General features: G+C 39.5%; 1 protein-coding gene across 3 annotated transcripts in view; it reads left to right on the top strand.

Annotated features, from left to right (window-relative positions):
• agtpbp1 (ATP/GTP binding carboxypeptidase 1) overlaps positions 1–16,973 on the top strand; it is a 64,041-nt gene that overhangs the window by 23,959 nt on the left and 23,109 nt on the right. The window contains exons 10-25 of one of the 3 annotated variants that reach the window (XM_079827722.1): positions 442–650; positions 753–930; positions 1,192–1,292; positions 2,075–2,191; positions 3,961–4,445; positions 4,922–5,005; positions 6,697–6,756; positions 6,858–6,944; positions 7,049–7,197; positions 7,498–7,585; positions 7,687–7,831; positions 8,291–8,441; positions 11,669–11,849; positions 12,191–12,320; positions 12,413–12,544; positions 15,152–15,328. In XM_079827722.1, coding sequence (XP_079683848.1) covers positions 442–650; positions 753–930; positions 1,192–1,292; positions 2,075–2,191; positions 3,961–4,445; positions 4,922–5,005; positions 6,697–6,756; positions 6,858–6,944; positions 7,049–7,197; positions 7,498–7,585; positions 7,687–7,831; positions 8,291–8,441; positions 11,669–11,849; positions 12,191–12,320; positions 12,413–12,544; positions 15,152–15,328 — 2,474 coding nt within the window. The remainder of the gene's footprint in view (positions 1–441; positions 651–752; positions 931–1,191; positions 1,293–2,074; positions 2,192–3,960; positions 4,446–4,921; positions 5,006–6,696; positions 6,757–6,857; positions 6,945–7,048; positions 7,198–7,497; positions 7,586–7,686; positions 7,832–8,290; positions 8,442–11,668; positions 11,850–12,190; positions 12,321–12,412; positions 12,545–15,151; positions 15,329–16,973) is intronic. The other 2 variants (XM_079827723.1, XM_079827724.1) reach the window with 2 other exon arrangements.

Here is a 16,973-nt window from a genome sequence, read left to right as displayed (position 1 = left end):
GGGCGTTTTTATCAGAAAAGTTAAACTTTTTTCAACTTGAAAAGATGCTCTGAGCTGTAGAAAAAGACATCAGCGTTGTTGTTTAAAAAAGCGCTCGCAACTTTTTTTGAAAACACGGTTTACTCCATAGGATTATAATGTAAAACAGACGCTGACAGCTTCAAAAAAGACGCCCTAAGTTGTCAATGCTGACAAATGACCATGGTTTAAGCGGGATAATCCACAGCTAGCTGTGCATTAAACAAATTTTGATGCACTTCGTGTCCAGTGGTTCTTTGCCTCCATGTTATGTATTAAAATATTTTAATCCACAGCTAGCATTTATTATATTTATATTATATACACACACACACACACAAACAAACACATCCACTACTTTACACATTGTTGCAGAGCTGTTAATGATGTCCATAACAGGTCTCTCATGTGTGCGCTCTTTAGGAATGAATGCCCGTCGGGCGGTGGACAGAGGATATCTCCCCACACTACTTGCAATCTACCAAGATTGGCACCGCAATGACACACGTCACCGCCACGTGGTCATCCGCAAGAGCATCCTGGGATGCATCAAAAACCTCACTAACATAAAGCTTGGCAGGAAGGCCTTCATAGACGCCAGTGGGATGAGGATCCTTTATAACGCATCCACTGTATGAAAGTTTTAGATAAAGTTTCATTTTATTTGTAATATTATTGGAATGTGCCAAACCGCTTCACCACAGTATAAAGATATATTACTATGATGTGTTCAGGAGTGCCTGCCCGTCCGGACACTAGATCCACTGGTCAATACCTCCAGCCTAATTATGAGGAAATGCTTTCCAAAGAACCGCCTACCACTGCCTACCATTAAAAGTGTCTTTCTCCACACGCTGCCACACATACCAGCTGGTGGACCAGTGGCGCAGCTGTACAACCAGCCGCCAGGAGGTAAAACACAATCGCAGGTGCCAGAAGGGTGCATGGTAATTCTCATAAATCAAAATGCACCATATTTACTGTCTTTCCTGTTGTTATTCTGGATGATTTAACTTCTAAATATGTCAGCTTACAGAAGTAAAACTGGTTGCAAATGCTTTTTTTGCACCCTCCACCAACATTTAATATTAGCTTATAGCATTGCGTACACTGTCAGTTTTGTTTGATATGAGTTGCGTCAGTGGTAAGAGATCCCTGTGTCTTCTGTGTTAGTGGATGACGTAGTTGATGAGAGTGATGAGAATGAAGCTACGGAGGTCGACACAGAAAATGACACCGAAAATGAGGAGGATGAAGCTGGTCACAAAACACAGGTAACAAAACGTTAAAACTTCACTAAGATTCTAGTGATCTACTGATGTGGGTTTTTTAATTGTTGATACCAATATTTAGAGAATAGGGTGACTGATTGTGAATCTCAAAACAGATGTTAGCCCTAGATATATATTGCATTTTGTTTTTTGCACATTTTTCACCCCAATTTCTCAATTAAAAAATAGAATTTTCTTTTGAAGAGTTATTAAAATATGAGAATTGTATTTATTTATTTATTTTTCAAATTGAGGTGAAAATGACCCAGCAGTTGTGTGGTTCACAGATACAGTATAAATACAGTTTAACAATATCAAATAAGATACAATTAGTATTATTTATATACTATTATAGTATTTATTAATATTTTGATTTAGCTTTTATTTTTATAGTTTTTAGTTTCATGTTAATTTATTTTGAGATTCACCCTTATCAAATTACATTATATATGTATTTTATTTATGAATTTAAATGTATTAAATAATTTACAAATAATAAATAAATTACATTTTGGTATCATTTTGAAGTTTTTGTAATTTTGTTATATGCTTTTTTGAGTTTATATATTTCTTTTTATCTTTTAATAACTTTTTTTCAGTTAGTTGCAAAGGCAACATTTCATCAACATTTTTCATCAAATATTTATATATTGTCATGTTTACGCAATCGTATTCTATGAATACTTGTTTCTACTCGTTTGCCTAAATTGGGGTCCAGAATGTTTGTAAAAGAGCAATCAAAGTTCTGGAAAACTGATGTTCATCAGGTTTGTTATGCACTACAGAATGATGACATAGAGACTGATATCAACAAACTGCGGCCCAGACAGATCAACATGCGTCCGTTTGATGAGCTCAGAGTCTACGAACATTTCTGTCGGGAATACACAGAGAATTTTGAGGTGAGGACATTTCTGATGAACTGATGAAAGGTCAATAAAAATGCATGTAAATTAAAATTGACTACAAAATAACAGACGCAAAAATATGTGATACCTAAATGGTTTTAACCTACCTGCAAAGCCACAGGACAAAAAGCTATTTTAAATGCATAGGGTGTTCATAGAAGTTAATTGATAAATAAAATCTATTTATGACATTTTTGAAAGAAGCCTCCTTTATAGCAGTGCCTAAAACTGTAGCTTTACAGGTAGGTTTCTTCAAGTGTCTTGGAGACATTGCCATTGTTCTTCTCAATGTAGTCTGTCTCAGTTTTTTCTGCTTCTTCATGTAATCCCACATGGACTTGATGATGGTGAGATCAGATTTCCCTGTGGAGCAAACCGGCTTTTATCAGACTCCTTGTGCATACAAAAATCTCACTGGATTATTACAATTAATGGCAAAAGTATAGAAGCTTGTAGAAAGAAAAAAAAAAAAAGAAGGTAATTGCGACTTTCTCACAATTCTGAATTGTGCGTTATAAAGTCAGAATTGCAAGGTATAAACTTGCAGTTGGCAGTTATAAAAATTCGCAATTCTAAGAAAAAAGTATTTTTTTCTTAGAATTGGACTTTATATCTCGCAATTGCGAGTTAATGGGCCCTATCATACACCCGGTGCAATGTGACGCCAGGCGCAACGCAAGTGTTTTTTGCTAGTTTCAGCCCAATGCAGTTATCATTTTCACATCCAGCGCTATGTTGTTTAAATAGCAAATGCACTCGCGGCCATCTGTTCATGTGCCCATGGGTGTGCTGGTCTGAAAACCAGGTGTGTTCAGGCACATTGTTGGCACGTTGCTATTTTAAGGCAACTGAAAAAGACTAGTATTTTTGGTGTTATTTTTATTTTAGGAATCTGTTTGTAATATGCGCCTATAGGCGGGTGCACAACACACTCGCAAATTCCTCCATGTAAATAGCGAATCCGCCATGGTGCAAGTGCAACTGGCTTTTAAAGAGAATGGGAGATGAGACTCATTAAGAGACTAAGTACAACCCTTTTGGACTATGCAGCTTGCGCCTGGCGTGCCGACCATTTTTTCTGTGGATTTGACTGTCATTCCTGTCATTGAGCAGTAGGCTAGATGGAGCCGTTTACCTCCAGTCTTTGTGCTAAGCTAGGCTAGCGGTGGGTGCATCAGACAGAGTTATGGCTGGACTAGAATGGTATGTATGGACTTATCTAACTCTGGGGATACGGTGAATAAGCTAAAATCCCAAAAAGTCGGCGTATTCTTTTAAGTGCACCTGCGCCATGTGCTTCAGACCATGCACTCAGATCGTTAAAATAGGGCCCAATATCTCACAATTCTGAGAAAAGAAGTCAGAATTGTGCGATTTGTGATATTGTGCGAACTGATATTTCTTACTGACACACTACAGAAAAATATATAAATAACTGGCTTAAAACAATTTGTGTGTGTGTGTGTGTGTGTATGTGAAAATACTAACGTGCCTAAGACTTTTGCACAGTACCCTTTTATGAATTATGGTTTGTTGGTCCGTTGGGTCAGATTGCTTTCTCACTTCAACTGAACCACTTTCGTTTAGTTTTCAATCGGGCTGAGACCACCTCATTCAGGCGTTCTCGGATCGATTGTTTTGGTGTGGATCCGAGCGCAATTGCCGTGTTCATACTGTCACACGCCAGGTTCCAAAACAAACGCTCCAAACGATCCAGGTGTGAAAACATCCGAGGGTGATCACTGTTTCTGTTTTGTTCTCAGGATAATGACTTTGAAAGCCCCAGATCTTTCTTTCCTCTATCAAGCGACAACGCAGAGCTTCATCGTCCCATCATCATTCCCACCACTCCGACATCCTTGGGGCCTCAAAACAGATGTTCCGCGCCGGGGGACATTCTGCCGCCCGATGGATCACCTCTGGAGCTGGACAGCATCTCAATATCTAAAAGGCCAGACGGCAAATCGGACTGCGATCTGGTCTATAGTTTGGGTCGTCTGGTTCTAGATGGTGCCGTGAATGGAGTCTCTGAGGATGGGCCTCAGGACGAGGGTGGGGAACAAGCCGATCTCGAAGTGCCAGACACAGCGGCACTGCTGCCACTTCATGACCCTGACATCTACTTAGAGATGGTGAAGAGTACACGCTCAGTGCCTGCCTACACAGAGGTGGCATACCCAGATTACTTTGGGCATGTGGCTCTCAACCTCCGCGAGCCTATTCTAGAGAGGGTTTATGGTGTGCAGAGGTACTAAACAAATATTTTACTGTTTTATTTTTGGTGTGAAATATAATACTTGATAGGCTAAACAAAACTCCAAAGTCTTATTTATAGACTATATTCCAAACCTGTTGCTTTTTTTTTTTTCGTCTGTGGAGCACAAAAGGAGATGTTCAGTTAAATGTTCATGCTGCTCTTTTTTCATACATCAAAAGCCAGGGACTGTCAAGCTCCAAAAACATCATAAAAGCACGATTAAAGTGTCTTGTGAACTACATTCCAAATCCTCTTAAGATCAAACTGAAAATTTAAGTTAATCAACTTGATAACTCACTGAATGTTTTGTGTGGAAGAGAACATTCTTCAGAACATCTCATTTTGTGCTGCTCAGTAGAACGAAAGTTACAATGGTAAATGATGACAGAATTGTATTTTTGGAGTAAATGATGACCGAATTGTATTTTTTGAATGAACCATTCAGCTAAGACATTCTTTTTCAACAGAATGAAGATCTTCCAGGACATTGAGAGGCTCATTCACCCCAGTGACATCATTGATAAAGTCGTATATGACTTAGATAATCAGAGGTCAGTGTGCAATTTTTAAGTAAAGTAAAATGTCTTGCTATGATGAGCTAAACAAATTCAAGTGTTTTTATTACAATATTCTCAAATATACAATTTTGATCAGCAACAATAAACATTACATTACCTTTTTTTTGAAAAGGAATACTAATGCAATTAAATAATAATAAAAATGAATGAAAGGTCCTTTTAACTAAAATAAAGTTAGGATAAAATGTTTTTAATGTAAGAATTTTCAAAATTCAAATGTATAAAAAATATATATTATTAGGGGCCAATCACCTAATAATAATGTTTTTGTTAGGCGGGCTACACACTGCAAGCGTGGCGTGAGCGTCTCAGCTGCGTGGCGTGTCCGTTTTTATTTCGGCTCCCATGTTAACAGGTTAGAGCGTGCACACTGCCTGCGGGAGACGCGCGGCAAACGCGTGCATGCTAGAAATAGAACCGACGCCTATCTTTCACGCGATAAGCAAGCATGTTGGAAGCGTTTCCAGGCAAAATAGAATAGGAAAATATTTGTATATGTCATTTTGACACGAATGCTTATTAATTAATTACATTTTGACGTTTGAAAGACTCTAGGTTGACATAAATGCAGACATAATTGTAATTCTTAAAAAATTATAATATCGATTTTCAAATATTGGCACATTATTGGTCTGGAGATATAAAAAAAATTGCTTGTTTGCTTAGCTTCTGAATGGTTTGCCCCAAAATCATAAAAGTGGTTTCGTTAGATTCAGTACTGCAGACCGTGTCGAATGGTATGCAATTTTCCCATGTCAGCCATTTCGGGTGTCGGCCATTTTGAATTTGAAAGTAAAATGCTATTTACATGTTTTTTAATGCTATTTAAACGTTTATAAACGCATTAGCATATCGTTACGAAACTCTGTATGGTTCATTGGGGCTCATAAAGTTTCAAGACAGCGTCACCTTCTGGTCAAAACTTATAATGATATTTCTAAATGTTAATAGCTATTGATTAATTTGACCTATTTTAGTGAAGCTGGTCTTGATAGACTCCGCAAAGTCATACCGAGAACAGGTGTCCAATTATGCCATATTCGGTCAAACTTGCTGTGCGCCATTTTGAATTTCTTTAAAAACCTCTTTTTCAAACTCCTCCTATAGTCTGATTTTCACCAAATTTAGCTCAGATAAATTTCAGACCATTCTGGAAAAGAGTTATTAAAAGCTTTTTGACTAACAAAACCACTCTCGAATAATGCATCAAGACATTTGATGGCAAGGTGCCAGGCTGATTCAGAGGTTTTATCTCTGCAACACTTTGGCACATTGACACCAAACTTAGTCTCCAACATTAATTTGGTAACAGTGCTACCTATTGGTCAAACTCCATAAGCAATTCAATCATATTGCATGTGATTTGAATTTATGTATGTACATATATTTTTAAAATTATATAAAAATGTCTTTTAATTACTCATTGTTGCAGTTGGTGTGACGCTCCCAGCCATGCTTGCATAACTCATTATACCTTTTTTTGTGCTTGGCCCTGTTAATTGCTGCATTTTGCACAATTGTGAAATCATTTATTGTATCATCTGGTATATATTGGGGCCAACACTATCTGTTGACAAAAGTCACTTTTCTGTGTCTTGGTAGAAATATAATGGTTGAAGTTGAAAAAAAAAATAGATTCCTTTTTTTTTTAACTAACTGCTCAGGTTTAAGGGATATCACAGATATGACGGGCACAACTGTACTGCATTCAAGATCAACCAAATGTATTGTTTCACTCACACCCAGGCTGTCTTTGTTTCTCTGAGTTATTAAAAATATGTGCATCGTCAATGTAAGTTCATTTGTCTTTTCAAAACTGTTTCAGTTGTCCAGTTATTGACAACGGGGAGTCTCTGAAGTTCAACTCTAAATTTGAGTCTGGAAACCTACGGAAAGCAATACAAGTCAGAAAGTATGTGCAGAATAAGCTTTTTGTTGTTGTATAAATGTGCTTTTCATAAAATGAAGAAGCTATTTCTTATTTTTCTGTTCTGTATTGCCTGTTTCTATCGGCAGGTTTGAGTATGACTTGATCTTGAACTCAGATATCAATAGCAATCACTATCACCAGTGGTTCTATTTCGAGGTGGGCAATATGCGTCCTGGCGTTCGTTATCGATTCAATATAATCAACTGTGAGAAGTCTAACAGCCAGTTCAATTATGGTGGGTCATTTCAAGCATTAGTCCAGAAACATACTCTACTCAAGTACACAAACACAGATGTGAATGGCAAAAGTTACATTCAAATGTCTGTGCCATTAATCTGTATTATTAAGTAACCTAGTACTAAAGTACTGTTATGAATTGTGCTAGAGCTAGCAAGTTATTGTGGTTGCGCACTTGCGTAGAGTATGTTTGGATGTTGTACAATATTCAGCTACATAAATGCACTTGGTCAACCCATCTCGAGCCATCTGTGTTTTTGTCTGATTTTGCCTGCTGGTCTTTCCTATGATGTGACAGGTATGCAGGTTCTCATGTACTCGGTACATGATGCCATCAACGGCAGGCCCCAATGGGTTAGAACAGGATCAGACATCTGCTACTACAAGTAAGTACAATCCTATTATGTTGTATATCATTGTATTATAGCTTGTAAAAGTACATTGATTTGTGGGTTGTCACGCATTGACCTCTATCCTTATCATCTAGGAATCATTTCTCACGAAGCTCCATTGCAGCCGGAGGGCAAAAGGGCAAATCATACTTCACCATGACCTTCACTGTGACCTTTCAGCATAAAGATGATGTTTGCTACTTTGCCTATCATTACCCATACACCTACTCGATGCTGAAGGTACTCCTTAAATTGATGCAAAATCTGATGTACAGTAATACTTGAATGCGTCTTCTCAAGAAGCACATTAGTTTGAATAGTATTCCTCGACTTACATACTTCGACTGTATATGTACTAAAATTATGTACTTTGTTGGTAATGAAAGTATCACCACAGTTGTACTTTTGACACTGTAGTAAAAAACTACGTATTATATACAGTGATGTGCTGTAACAAAATTTAGTATTATTTTTTTGCTTTAGCATTACTGTTGCCGCTGTGGACTAGTGGTTTAGTGCACATGCCCCAACTCTTTTAACATGCCAATATTAGCCCAGTAAGCATGCATAATTCAGAAGTTCACCAGAAAATGGATGGATACCATCAGAGGGCATTTGGCATGATATTTTCAATATACCTTGATTTTACTGGTGCATGCTAAGTAGGATTCTGTTTGATTCTGTTCCTCGTTTGTTTAGATGCATCTGCAGAAGTTGAGTGCTTTGGGTACTGAGAAGATATACTACAGACAGGAGGATCTGTGTGAAACGCTGGGAGGAAACAGCTGTCCCCTGCTCACCATCACAGCCATGCCAGAATCCTCCAGCAATGACCATATCAGTCAGTTCAGTATGTACGCACACACACACACACACACACAGGAACATCACTGATAAGAATACAGCCATAGCAATCAGTTTAGTGCAGGGGTGCAAAATTCAGTTCCTGGAGGGCCACAGCCCTGCAGAGTTTAGTTCAACCCTAATTAAACTTACCTGATCCAGCTAATCAAGTTCTGGGCTGGGGTCCTCCAGGAACTGAGTTTTGCACCCCTGGTTTAGTGGATAAGAAACAGGATGCACTCCTAAATGCACGTCCTTATGCACGCTCACATGCACTCTCTCTGATGAATACTTTCACCCACATGCTTGAATACTCTTTCTAATATACACTCTCATATGCACTCTCGCATACATGATCCACACACACTCACAAACACTGTCATGCACTTTTGCATGCCTGCTGCCATGCCTGCACTGTCACATGCACACACTAATGCCTGGTACACATTGTATGATTTCGGGCTGTCCTAGACAAAAGATGAACAATTGTGCCAATTTCTGTGGTCGTGACTTCTAAATGGTACAGTGAGAGAGGTTCAAACAAATTATTGTTAATTTCATCAGATATTTTCTCATTTAGTCTCAGTCTTAGTCCTGTGTCAAATGTGCTTTTTAGTTTTTATCATATTTAGTCAACCGTGTCCTGTTTTTTTGTTTAGTCCAGTTCTAGTCGACTAAATGTCTAAGCATTTTAATCACATTTTTGTCATGCTGCATTGATAATCCCGATTATTTTGCTCAAAATTATAATCACGTTTGTTGTCATTTGAGAAATGTCTATTGGTGTTTTCAGATCATCCGTGCGTGCACGCGAGAGAAAGAGCTTGCGTGCACATGAACTGTGGTTACCAGATTGTAAATTTTGCATTGCAAACACCGGATAGAAAATGTGTTCTTTTAACACACTTTTTTAAAATACTTTTTAGTCTAGTCTTTTTTTCATCAACGATATTGCATGTTGATATAGTCAGTTATCGCTTAAAGGGTTAGTTCACCCAAAAATGAAAATTCATTCATTAATTACTCACCCTCATGTCGTTCGACACCCGTAAGACCTCCGTTCATATTCGGAACACAAATGAAGATATTTTAGTTGAAAGCCGATGGCTGAGAAAGGCTTCAGATAGGCCTCCATTGGCATTCAGTACATTTACACTCCCAAGACCCATAAAAGGCACTTAAAACGTCGTTCCAAAGTCCATCTCACCACAGTGACTCTACAATCATTTTATGATGCGACGACAATAGTTTTTGTGCGCAAAAAACAACTTGTTTATCCAACTTGTTCTTGTCTTCCGTGTGTGCCTCCACGACGCATGCGCGAGAATATGACGTAGCGCCGGGGTTCGGGAATCCATGAAATGCACACTTTAGCCCGATTTTGAGAACTACGCCGAGACCTAAAGCACGATCAATGTAGAATTCAACAGCTTAGATTGGCGCGTCTTCCTCTGCTTGTAAACAAATCGCTTCTGGGTCATATGTAAGAACGCCGGATCTGCGTCATATTCTCGCGCATGCGTCGTGGAGGCACACACGGAAGACGAGAACAAGTTGGATAAAGGTGTTATTTTGATTTTTTTTTTTTTGCGCACAAAAACTATTGTCGTCGCATCGTAGAGTCACTGTGGTGAGATGGACTTTGGAACGACGTTTTAAGTGCCTTTTATGTGTCTTGGGAGTGTAAATGTACTGAATGCCAATGGAGGCCTATCTGAAGCCTTTCTCAGCCATCAGCTTTCAACTAAAATATCTTCATTTGTGTTCAGAATATGAACGGAGGTCTTACGGGTGTCGAACGACATGAGGGTGAGTAATTAATGACATCATTTTCATTTTTGGGTGAACTAACCCTTTAAGGACGTTTGTGTCATTTCGTCTCGTCTTGATCATGGAAAAAAAGGTTCGTTAGCAAAAAAATTTTGTCATATTTTCATTAATGAAATTAACACTAGTTCAAAGACGGCCGTTGTCACAGTCTTGTGACCAAAGGTAGCCTGTGATAATTTAGCATGATCACGTGTTCTGGGGGCAGTCGTGGCCCAATGGTTAGAGAGTTGGACTTGTAACCTGAAGGTTGCGGGTTCGAGTCTCAGGTCTGGCAGGATTTGTCGGTGGGGGCAGTGAATAGCCAGCGCTCTCCTCCACCCTCAATACCAAGACTGAGGACCCTTGAACAAGGCACCGAACCCCCAACTACTCCCCGGGCGCTGCAGCTCTGGGTGTGTGTTCACGGTGTGTGTGTTAACTACTGTGGTAGGTTAAATCCAGAGTACAAATTCCAAGTATGGGTACTTGGCCACACGTCACTTCACTTCAGTGTGTTTGCTGCTATGACCTGCGTCTAGTACTAAAGTACTGTGTTATGAATTGTGCTAGAGGTAGACGTTATTGTGGTCGCATAGCCAATAAAACTGCAGCATGAAATGGTGTATTGATCAACGAGACATGCTGCTGTGAGATGATGGTCGAGTGGGTTAAACCATGGAACTGACCCGCAGAAGGTTGCTGGTTCGATTCCAGCGGTCACCACCAGTGTGTCCTTGAGCAAGGCACTCCATGTTGCTCCAGGGGGATTGTCCCTGTAATAAGGACACTGTAAGTCGCTTTGGATAGAAGCGTCTGCCAAATGCATAAATGTAAATGTACACCTTTAAAACTACTTAAATCAAGCTTCATTTGCAAAATTGGCATGCCAAGTTGGCCTCTTTTCCCTAGCCATGACCGCGTCCATATTCCCCTCTTTTGCTTCCTCCTATTTTTTTTTTCAGAGCACATAAAAACCACAATTGCCAAAGTGCAATTCATGTTGCTCTATTTGTTTACCACTAGCACATGGGGATGATGTTTTATTCTTCTATACTAACTTGCATCGTAGCCTACAATTCAATAGGTGTCAGTCATCATTGTACAGTCTACATATATACCACTTTGTACAGTGTGATTTGTAATGAACTTATAGGATTGCCAAAATCACGCAGTCTGTAGCAGGCATTAAGCACGCTACCAAGCGCTCTCAAATGCACTCATGAGCACTCACATTCACCTTTTTTTGCTCTCTTACATGCATGCTTCCATGCAATTTTTTCATGCTCTTTTACATGCTCTCTCATTCATGTGGGTCCAAGTTGCACGCACTCACTCAGGCACTCACACACCATAATGTGATTGTCATTTCAGCCTCCGTGAATGAATGTGACTCGCTCAGCGATGCTGTAATGTGTGTGTTTGTAGGAAGCCGTCCAGTGGTGTTTCTGTCTGCACGGGTGCATCCTGGAGAGACTAACTCTAGCTGGGTGATGAAGGGCACTCTGGAGTTTCTCATGAGCTGCAGTCCTCAAGCCCAAAGTCTACGAGAGAGCTACATCTTCAAAATCATCCCCATGCTCAACCCTGACGGGGTCATCAACGGAAAGTATGTCAACAAACAACAAAATCACCTCCACGTTCCACACAGGTTCTGCAAATAAACAGAAGCTGTTGATACTGTAGATGACGCGTAAAAAACAAAACATAAAAAAAGTATTCACCCCTTTGCGTTATTATTACAGTGCAGCATAAACCAAGGATTTTTAACTCTTTTATTGTTATACAATTACATTTTTCATACATGTATGATATGGGCAGGAAAATATACTGCATATTAAAAATGATGCAGATATAATGATATTGTTTGTTAACATTCTTTAACTCTTTTTGAAAGTTATCACGCAATCTAATCACATATTTCCAATCTTCTTTATGCTCACGATACAGTCATCGTTGTTCTCTGAGTGGGGAGGATCTGAACAGACAGTGGCAAAACCCCAACGCCGAGCTCCACCCCACCATCTACCACGCCAAGAGTCTCCTGCAGTACCTCAGAGCTACAGGAAAAACTCCACTGGTGAGAGAGCATCACGCTGTATGTGAGAGAACTCCGTTTAAACTGATTAATGACACCAGCAGTGTTTTTGTCTGTTAACTGTGTGTGTTAAGGTGTTCTGCGATTATCACGGCCATTCACGGAAGAAGAATGTTTTCATGTACGGCTGTAGTATTAAGGAGACGGTGTGGCAGACCAACGTCAACACCAGCACCTGTGACCTACACGAGGACCTGGGATACAGGGTAACACAACCGCACACTAATCTTTTATTGGCATCTTTTTGGCAAGTTTGATGTATTATTTAGATATAATCTGACATTCACAGCTCAACACATTCACAGCATCAACACACATCCCCTTCTCAGTCCATTCAGACCAACTAACCTGCAAAACTGTGTTATTTATATTAAATGGCCACATTTACATATTAAAGGAATCGCACAAAAATAGAAAATTGGAAATGCTTGTGCACAAAGCAAAAGAAGATATTTGATAAATGAATTAGATATGTTTGTATGGATTTAATTCATGCTACCTTTGTGTCATATTTGGAGCTTAGACGTTTTTGGCCCCATTCACAGGACAAAAACAACCGCGCAATCTTTTTTTACAGAAGAAAGAAAGACATTTTTTAGGGAGAATTATTCTTTTAAAGAGGACCTATTATGCCCGTTTACAAAGTCTTGATTTTTTTTTTGGGAACTACTAGAATGGGTCTGCATGCTTGAATAAAAAAAAAATATTTTTTCACTTATTTGACATTTTATTGCAGCTCCTCTCTTCCCAGTCTGTCAGTAACACTCTGTTTAGTTCCTGTCTCTATGAAGCCCCTCCTTCCGAAAAGCGCAATGTGCTCTGATTGGTCGGTTGGACCAGTCCACTGGGTGGTGATTGGTCAACCGCTTTGACCGTGATATGGAAATGTCACGTCCCTTAACATTACCGCATTTAAGGGGGAAAATAACAGTGTCTGTGTCCAAAATCGCCCCTAATACCATTAAAAAAGGGCACTATTTGAGGGGACAGCCATTTTTAGTGGTGTCCGAAACCATAGTGGATGTTGTTGAGTGCACTCATTCAGTCCCACAAAGCACCGCAATAACTGTACAACCAATGTATTCTCAATGGCTAGAAAATGCCCTTAATGCACTGTGACGGTTGCAACGAATGAATTCCCGCATCTGACCAGAAGATGGCGCCCACAGCTGATTTGTCAATTTTAATTGATTATTAAATTAAGGTTTTTACATGGTAGTTTCCATTTATAGAGATGAATCTTTTCATTACTACTGGTACTGCTAGTTTGCTAAGCACAAACTATGCAAAAGCGGCAGCTCTTGTCTGAAGAGCTGAATTCACACTGTCTGAATTCACTCACTCATTTTCATTCACTCCTTCAAGTGGACTATATTAAAGGGATAGTCCACCCAAAAATTAAAATTCTGTCATCATTTACTCACCCTCAAGTTGTTCCAAACCTGTATGAGTTTCTTTGTTCTGCTGAACACAAAAGAAGATATTTAGAAGAATGTTTGTAACCAAACAGATAGAGCAACCATTGACTACCATAGTATTTTTTTTTTCCTACTATGGTAGTCAATGGTTGCTCTATCTGTTTGGTGACAGAATTTTCATTTTTGGGTGAACGATCCCTTTAAGCCCCGTTTCCACAAAAAAATTACTGTAACCTTTTGTCCCAGGAACTCTTTTTCACCTAGACCTGCTGCTGTCTGCGTTTCCATCGCGGTCTAAAGTACCGTGAAGATTAGTCCAGTGACGTAGCACTGCGTGCAACTTTCCAGAGCCCACTGGATTTCGTTCTCCGCAAATAAACTTAATAAAGTCTGAATGTTGTCGTTGGTCCATCGGTCGTATTTTTTAAACTCCATTGTTGATTTGAATAACAAACAACTCTTACTGCACCGCACAGCAACAGACTTTAAGGTTGAAATAAAATGCTGCGTGAGCTCAACCAGTCAGCATGTTCAGCGCCCAAGTCCCACCCCGAAGGTGCCTGAACTTTTAAAAAGTACTACCTCGCGAGCAGGGCCATTTTGAGGGGGAAATCTTTACCCGGAACTTTATTTAGACCCCAGTTCCTGCGGTCAAAAAACACACTGAGTACCACCCCAAAGTCCCTAGTTCCTGGGGAAAGGTCCTGCGGTGGAAACGCAGCTATGGTGGAGTAAGGTAGGGTATAGGGGACGATTTCGAACACAGCCAGTGTCAGACGTGGACATGGCGACAATACACTTGCCCCCTTTATTTTCTTATGCCTTGATCTGGAATTATTTAAATGAGGATTATTGCGACGTGTTCGGTCCCGGAACAAAACTCAAGACTACAATCAAGGTGTTTCAAGGAGTTCAGAAACAGTGCGCACTGATATAGAGCCGTGTTTCTCAACCCTGTTCCTGAAGGCTCACCCACAGTGCACATATTGGATGTCTCCCTTATCCGACCCATATATTTCTGGTCTTGGAGTCTCTACTAATGAGCTGATGAGTTGTATTAGGTGTTTGATTACGAAGAGTTCAAAAATGTGTAGTGTTGGTGTGCCTCCGGGAACAGGGTTGGGAAACACTGATATAGAAAATAACTACTTAGGAGTGACTTTGTGCTTTTGAACTTTGTAGATCCTTTTCTTGCTCAAACAGCAACATTAAATAAAGTTGAAAATGTAAAAAGGCATAATAGTACCTCTTTAATGGCAGCATAAACAATAGTTTTATTCTAAGAGAGAGCGGGAAATAATCATGTAAAAGTTTACTCTTTATCAGCGTTGATCTTGTCATGTAAATAAGTTGAAGAATGTAAAAGCCACTTCTCATGTGCTCGGTGTGTTTTAGACTCTGCCTAAGTTGCTCTCTCAGATGGCTCCAGCGTTCAGCCTGTCCAGCTGCAGTTTTGTAGTTGAACGCTCCAAAGAGGCCACGGCGCGTGTGGTGGTCTGGAGAGAGATCGGAGTGCAGCGCAGTTACACCATGGAGAGCACCCTGTGTGGCTGTGACCAGGGCAAATACAAGGTGAGCGGGGGTTATTTTTACACACAAACTTTAACCTTAATATAACCGCATATTTTTAAAACCTCTAAATATCATTCTGCTGAAAATTACCAAGAATATCACATTACCAAAACACCGGATTAAGAACAAAAGTACACATAGAGTATAAATTACCATTTGGTTCTTGTTATCCAATTATTTCATGATCAGAGAAAGGGCAGGAAACAGTTGACCGTAACAAACAGGGTTCTTACGTCATGTGTCGGTCCAGAGATCAGTGATTGCCTAGGCTCAGTGTCAGAGTTTCTGTCCCGTTTATTGAATTAAAATGTATTGATACTTTTAATGTGTTTTGATGCCTTGCAAACTTAAAAATGTGTTTTTTTGTGAGGCATTGTTGCAAATTCTGTTCTTTTGAATGCCACTATGGTTAAATGATCTAGTTGGCCAATAAAAGTTTTTTTGAAATTTTGAGAATTAAATTAGAGGCGTCAAATAGAATGAGTTGGAAAAATTATAAACAAATAACAGAATGTCATGTCAGTTTTTCATTTTTTTTTAATGAAAATTTGTTAAAGGTGAACTATGTAGGATTTTTGCAGTAAAATATCCAGAAACCACTAGGCCAGTGTTATATATTTTGTTCAGTTGAGTACTTAGAATATCCCAAATGTTTCCAACTATTTGTAAATCGTGAGAAATTGCTATTTTAACCGAGGAACCGGGACGTGTGGGCTATGCGTGTGAGGGAGTCGCCTGTCGATTGCGTCATATCTGCGTCACCCTCGGTCTCCGGTTGTAGCTTTAAATGAAACATGAATATATGAAAATTCGAAATTCCATTATTAATTTTTTTAAACCTCTTACCTTCCCTCATTATATATTATATTATATTATATTGTTGGGGTAACAGCTTAGGACCCAGGACCAGTAGTGAAAAATGAAGACCAGGAGTCAGGAGTCAGATTAATTAAAGAAAATTTACTGAAGAATAGTTTGCAGTTTCATCAGCAGAAGCCAGCTTCAAGAGGAGTTTGTAGGCCGCTCTCCCTCTAACAGTCTCCCCCCCTCCGTCTAACGTACATACAATTTTCTGAACAGTTATACGGTTTTCAAGGTCTAGACACGTCATTACTGCCATGTGGACTGATTCTGATTGGTTCTAACAACATGCAATGTAAGCAACTTTCCACACGTAGACAGATAGGAGCATATATCACTAAAAATGCGTAGACTCCGTGTCGCCCAGGCCCAGATTAATCCTCAATGACCTCGGAGGTCACAGAAAAGACGCCTCAAAGTCTGGAATCGTTTGCAGAAAGGACCATCTCCAATACTGGATCTGCACAGAATCATGAGACGCACACACAAAGTTTCCCAGAAAAACAGTTTCCATCAAGGTCGGGACATCTTAACTAACTATCAACAAAGCTGAATCTGCAAAACATGCTGATACTACATTTAGTACAGAAGTGACTTTATTCTATTCTATAAAGAAAGAAAAGTATATCAGAGAGGTACATTTCTGTTACATTTTGAGTCCCCAAAAGAGTCACATAGCTGTAACATAGATGACCCCGGGGGTCGCTTTAGGAAGACATACAGTTAACACATGCTGAGCTCTTCTCACTTCAAACACCAAGGACATTTGCCTGTCAGCACATCT

The sequence above is a fragment of the Gobio gobio genome (genome assembly GCF_949357685.1).
Source record: "Gobio gobio genome assembly, chromosome: 10".
Classification (NCBI taxonomy): Eukaryota; Metazoa; Chordata; class Actinopteri; order Cypriniformes; family Gobionidae; genus Gobio; species Gobio gobio.
The sequence above is the reverse complement of the archived record's forward strand: the minus strand, read 5'-3'. Positions and strand labels throughout refer to the sequence as shown.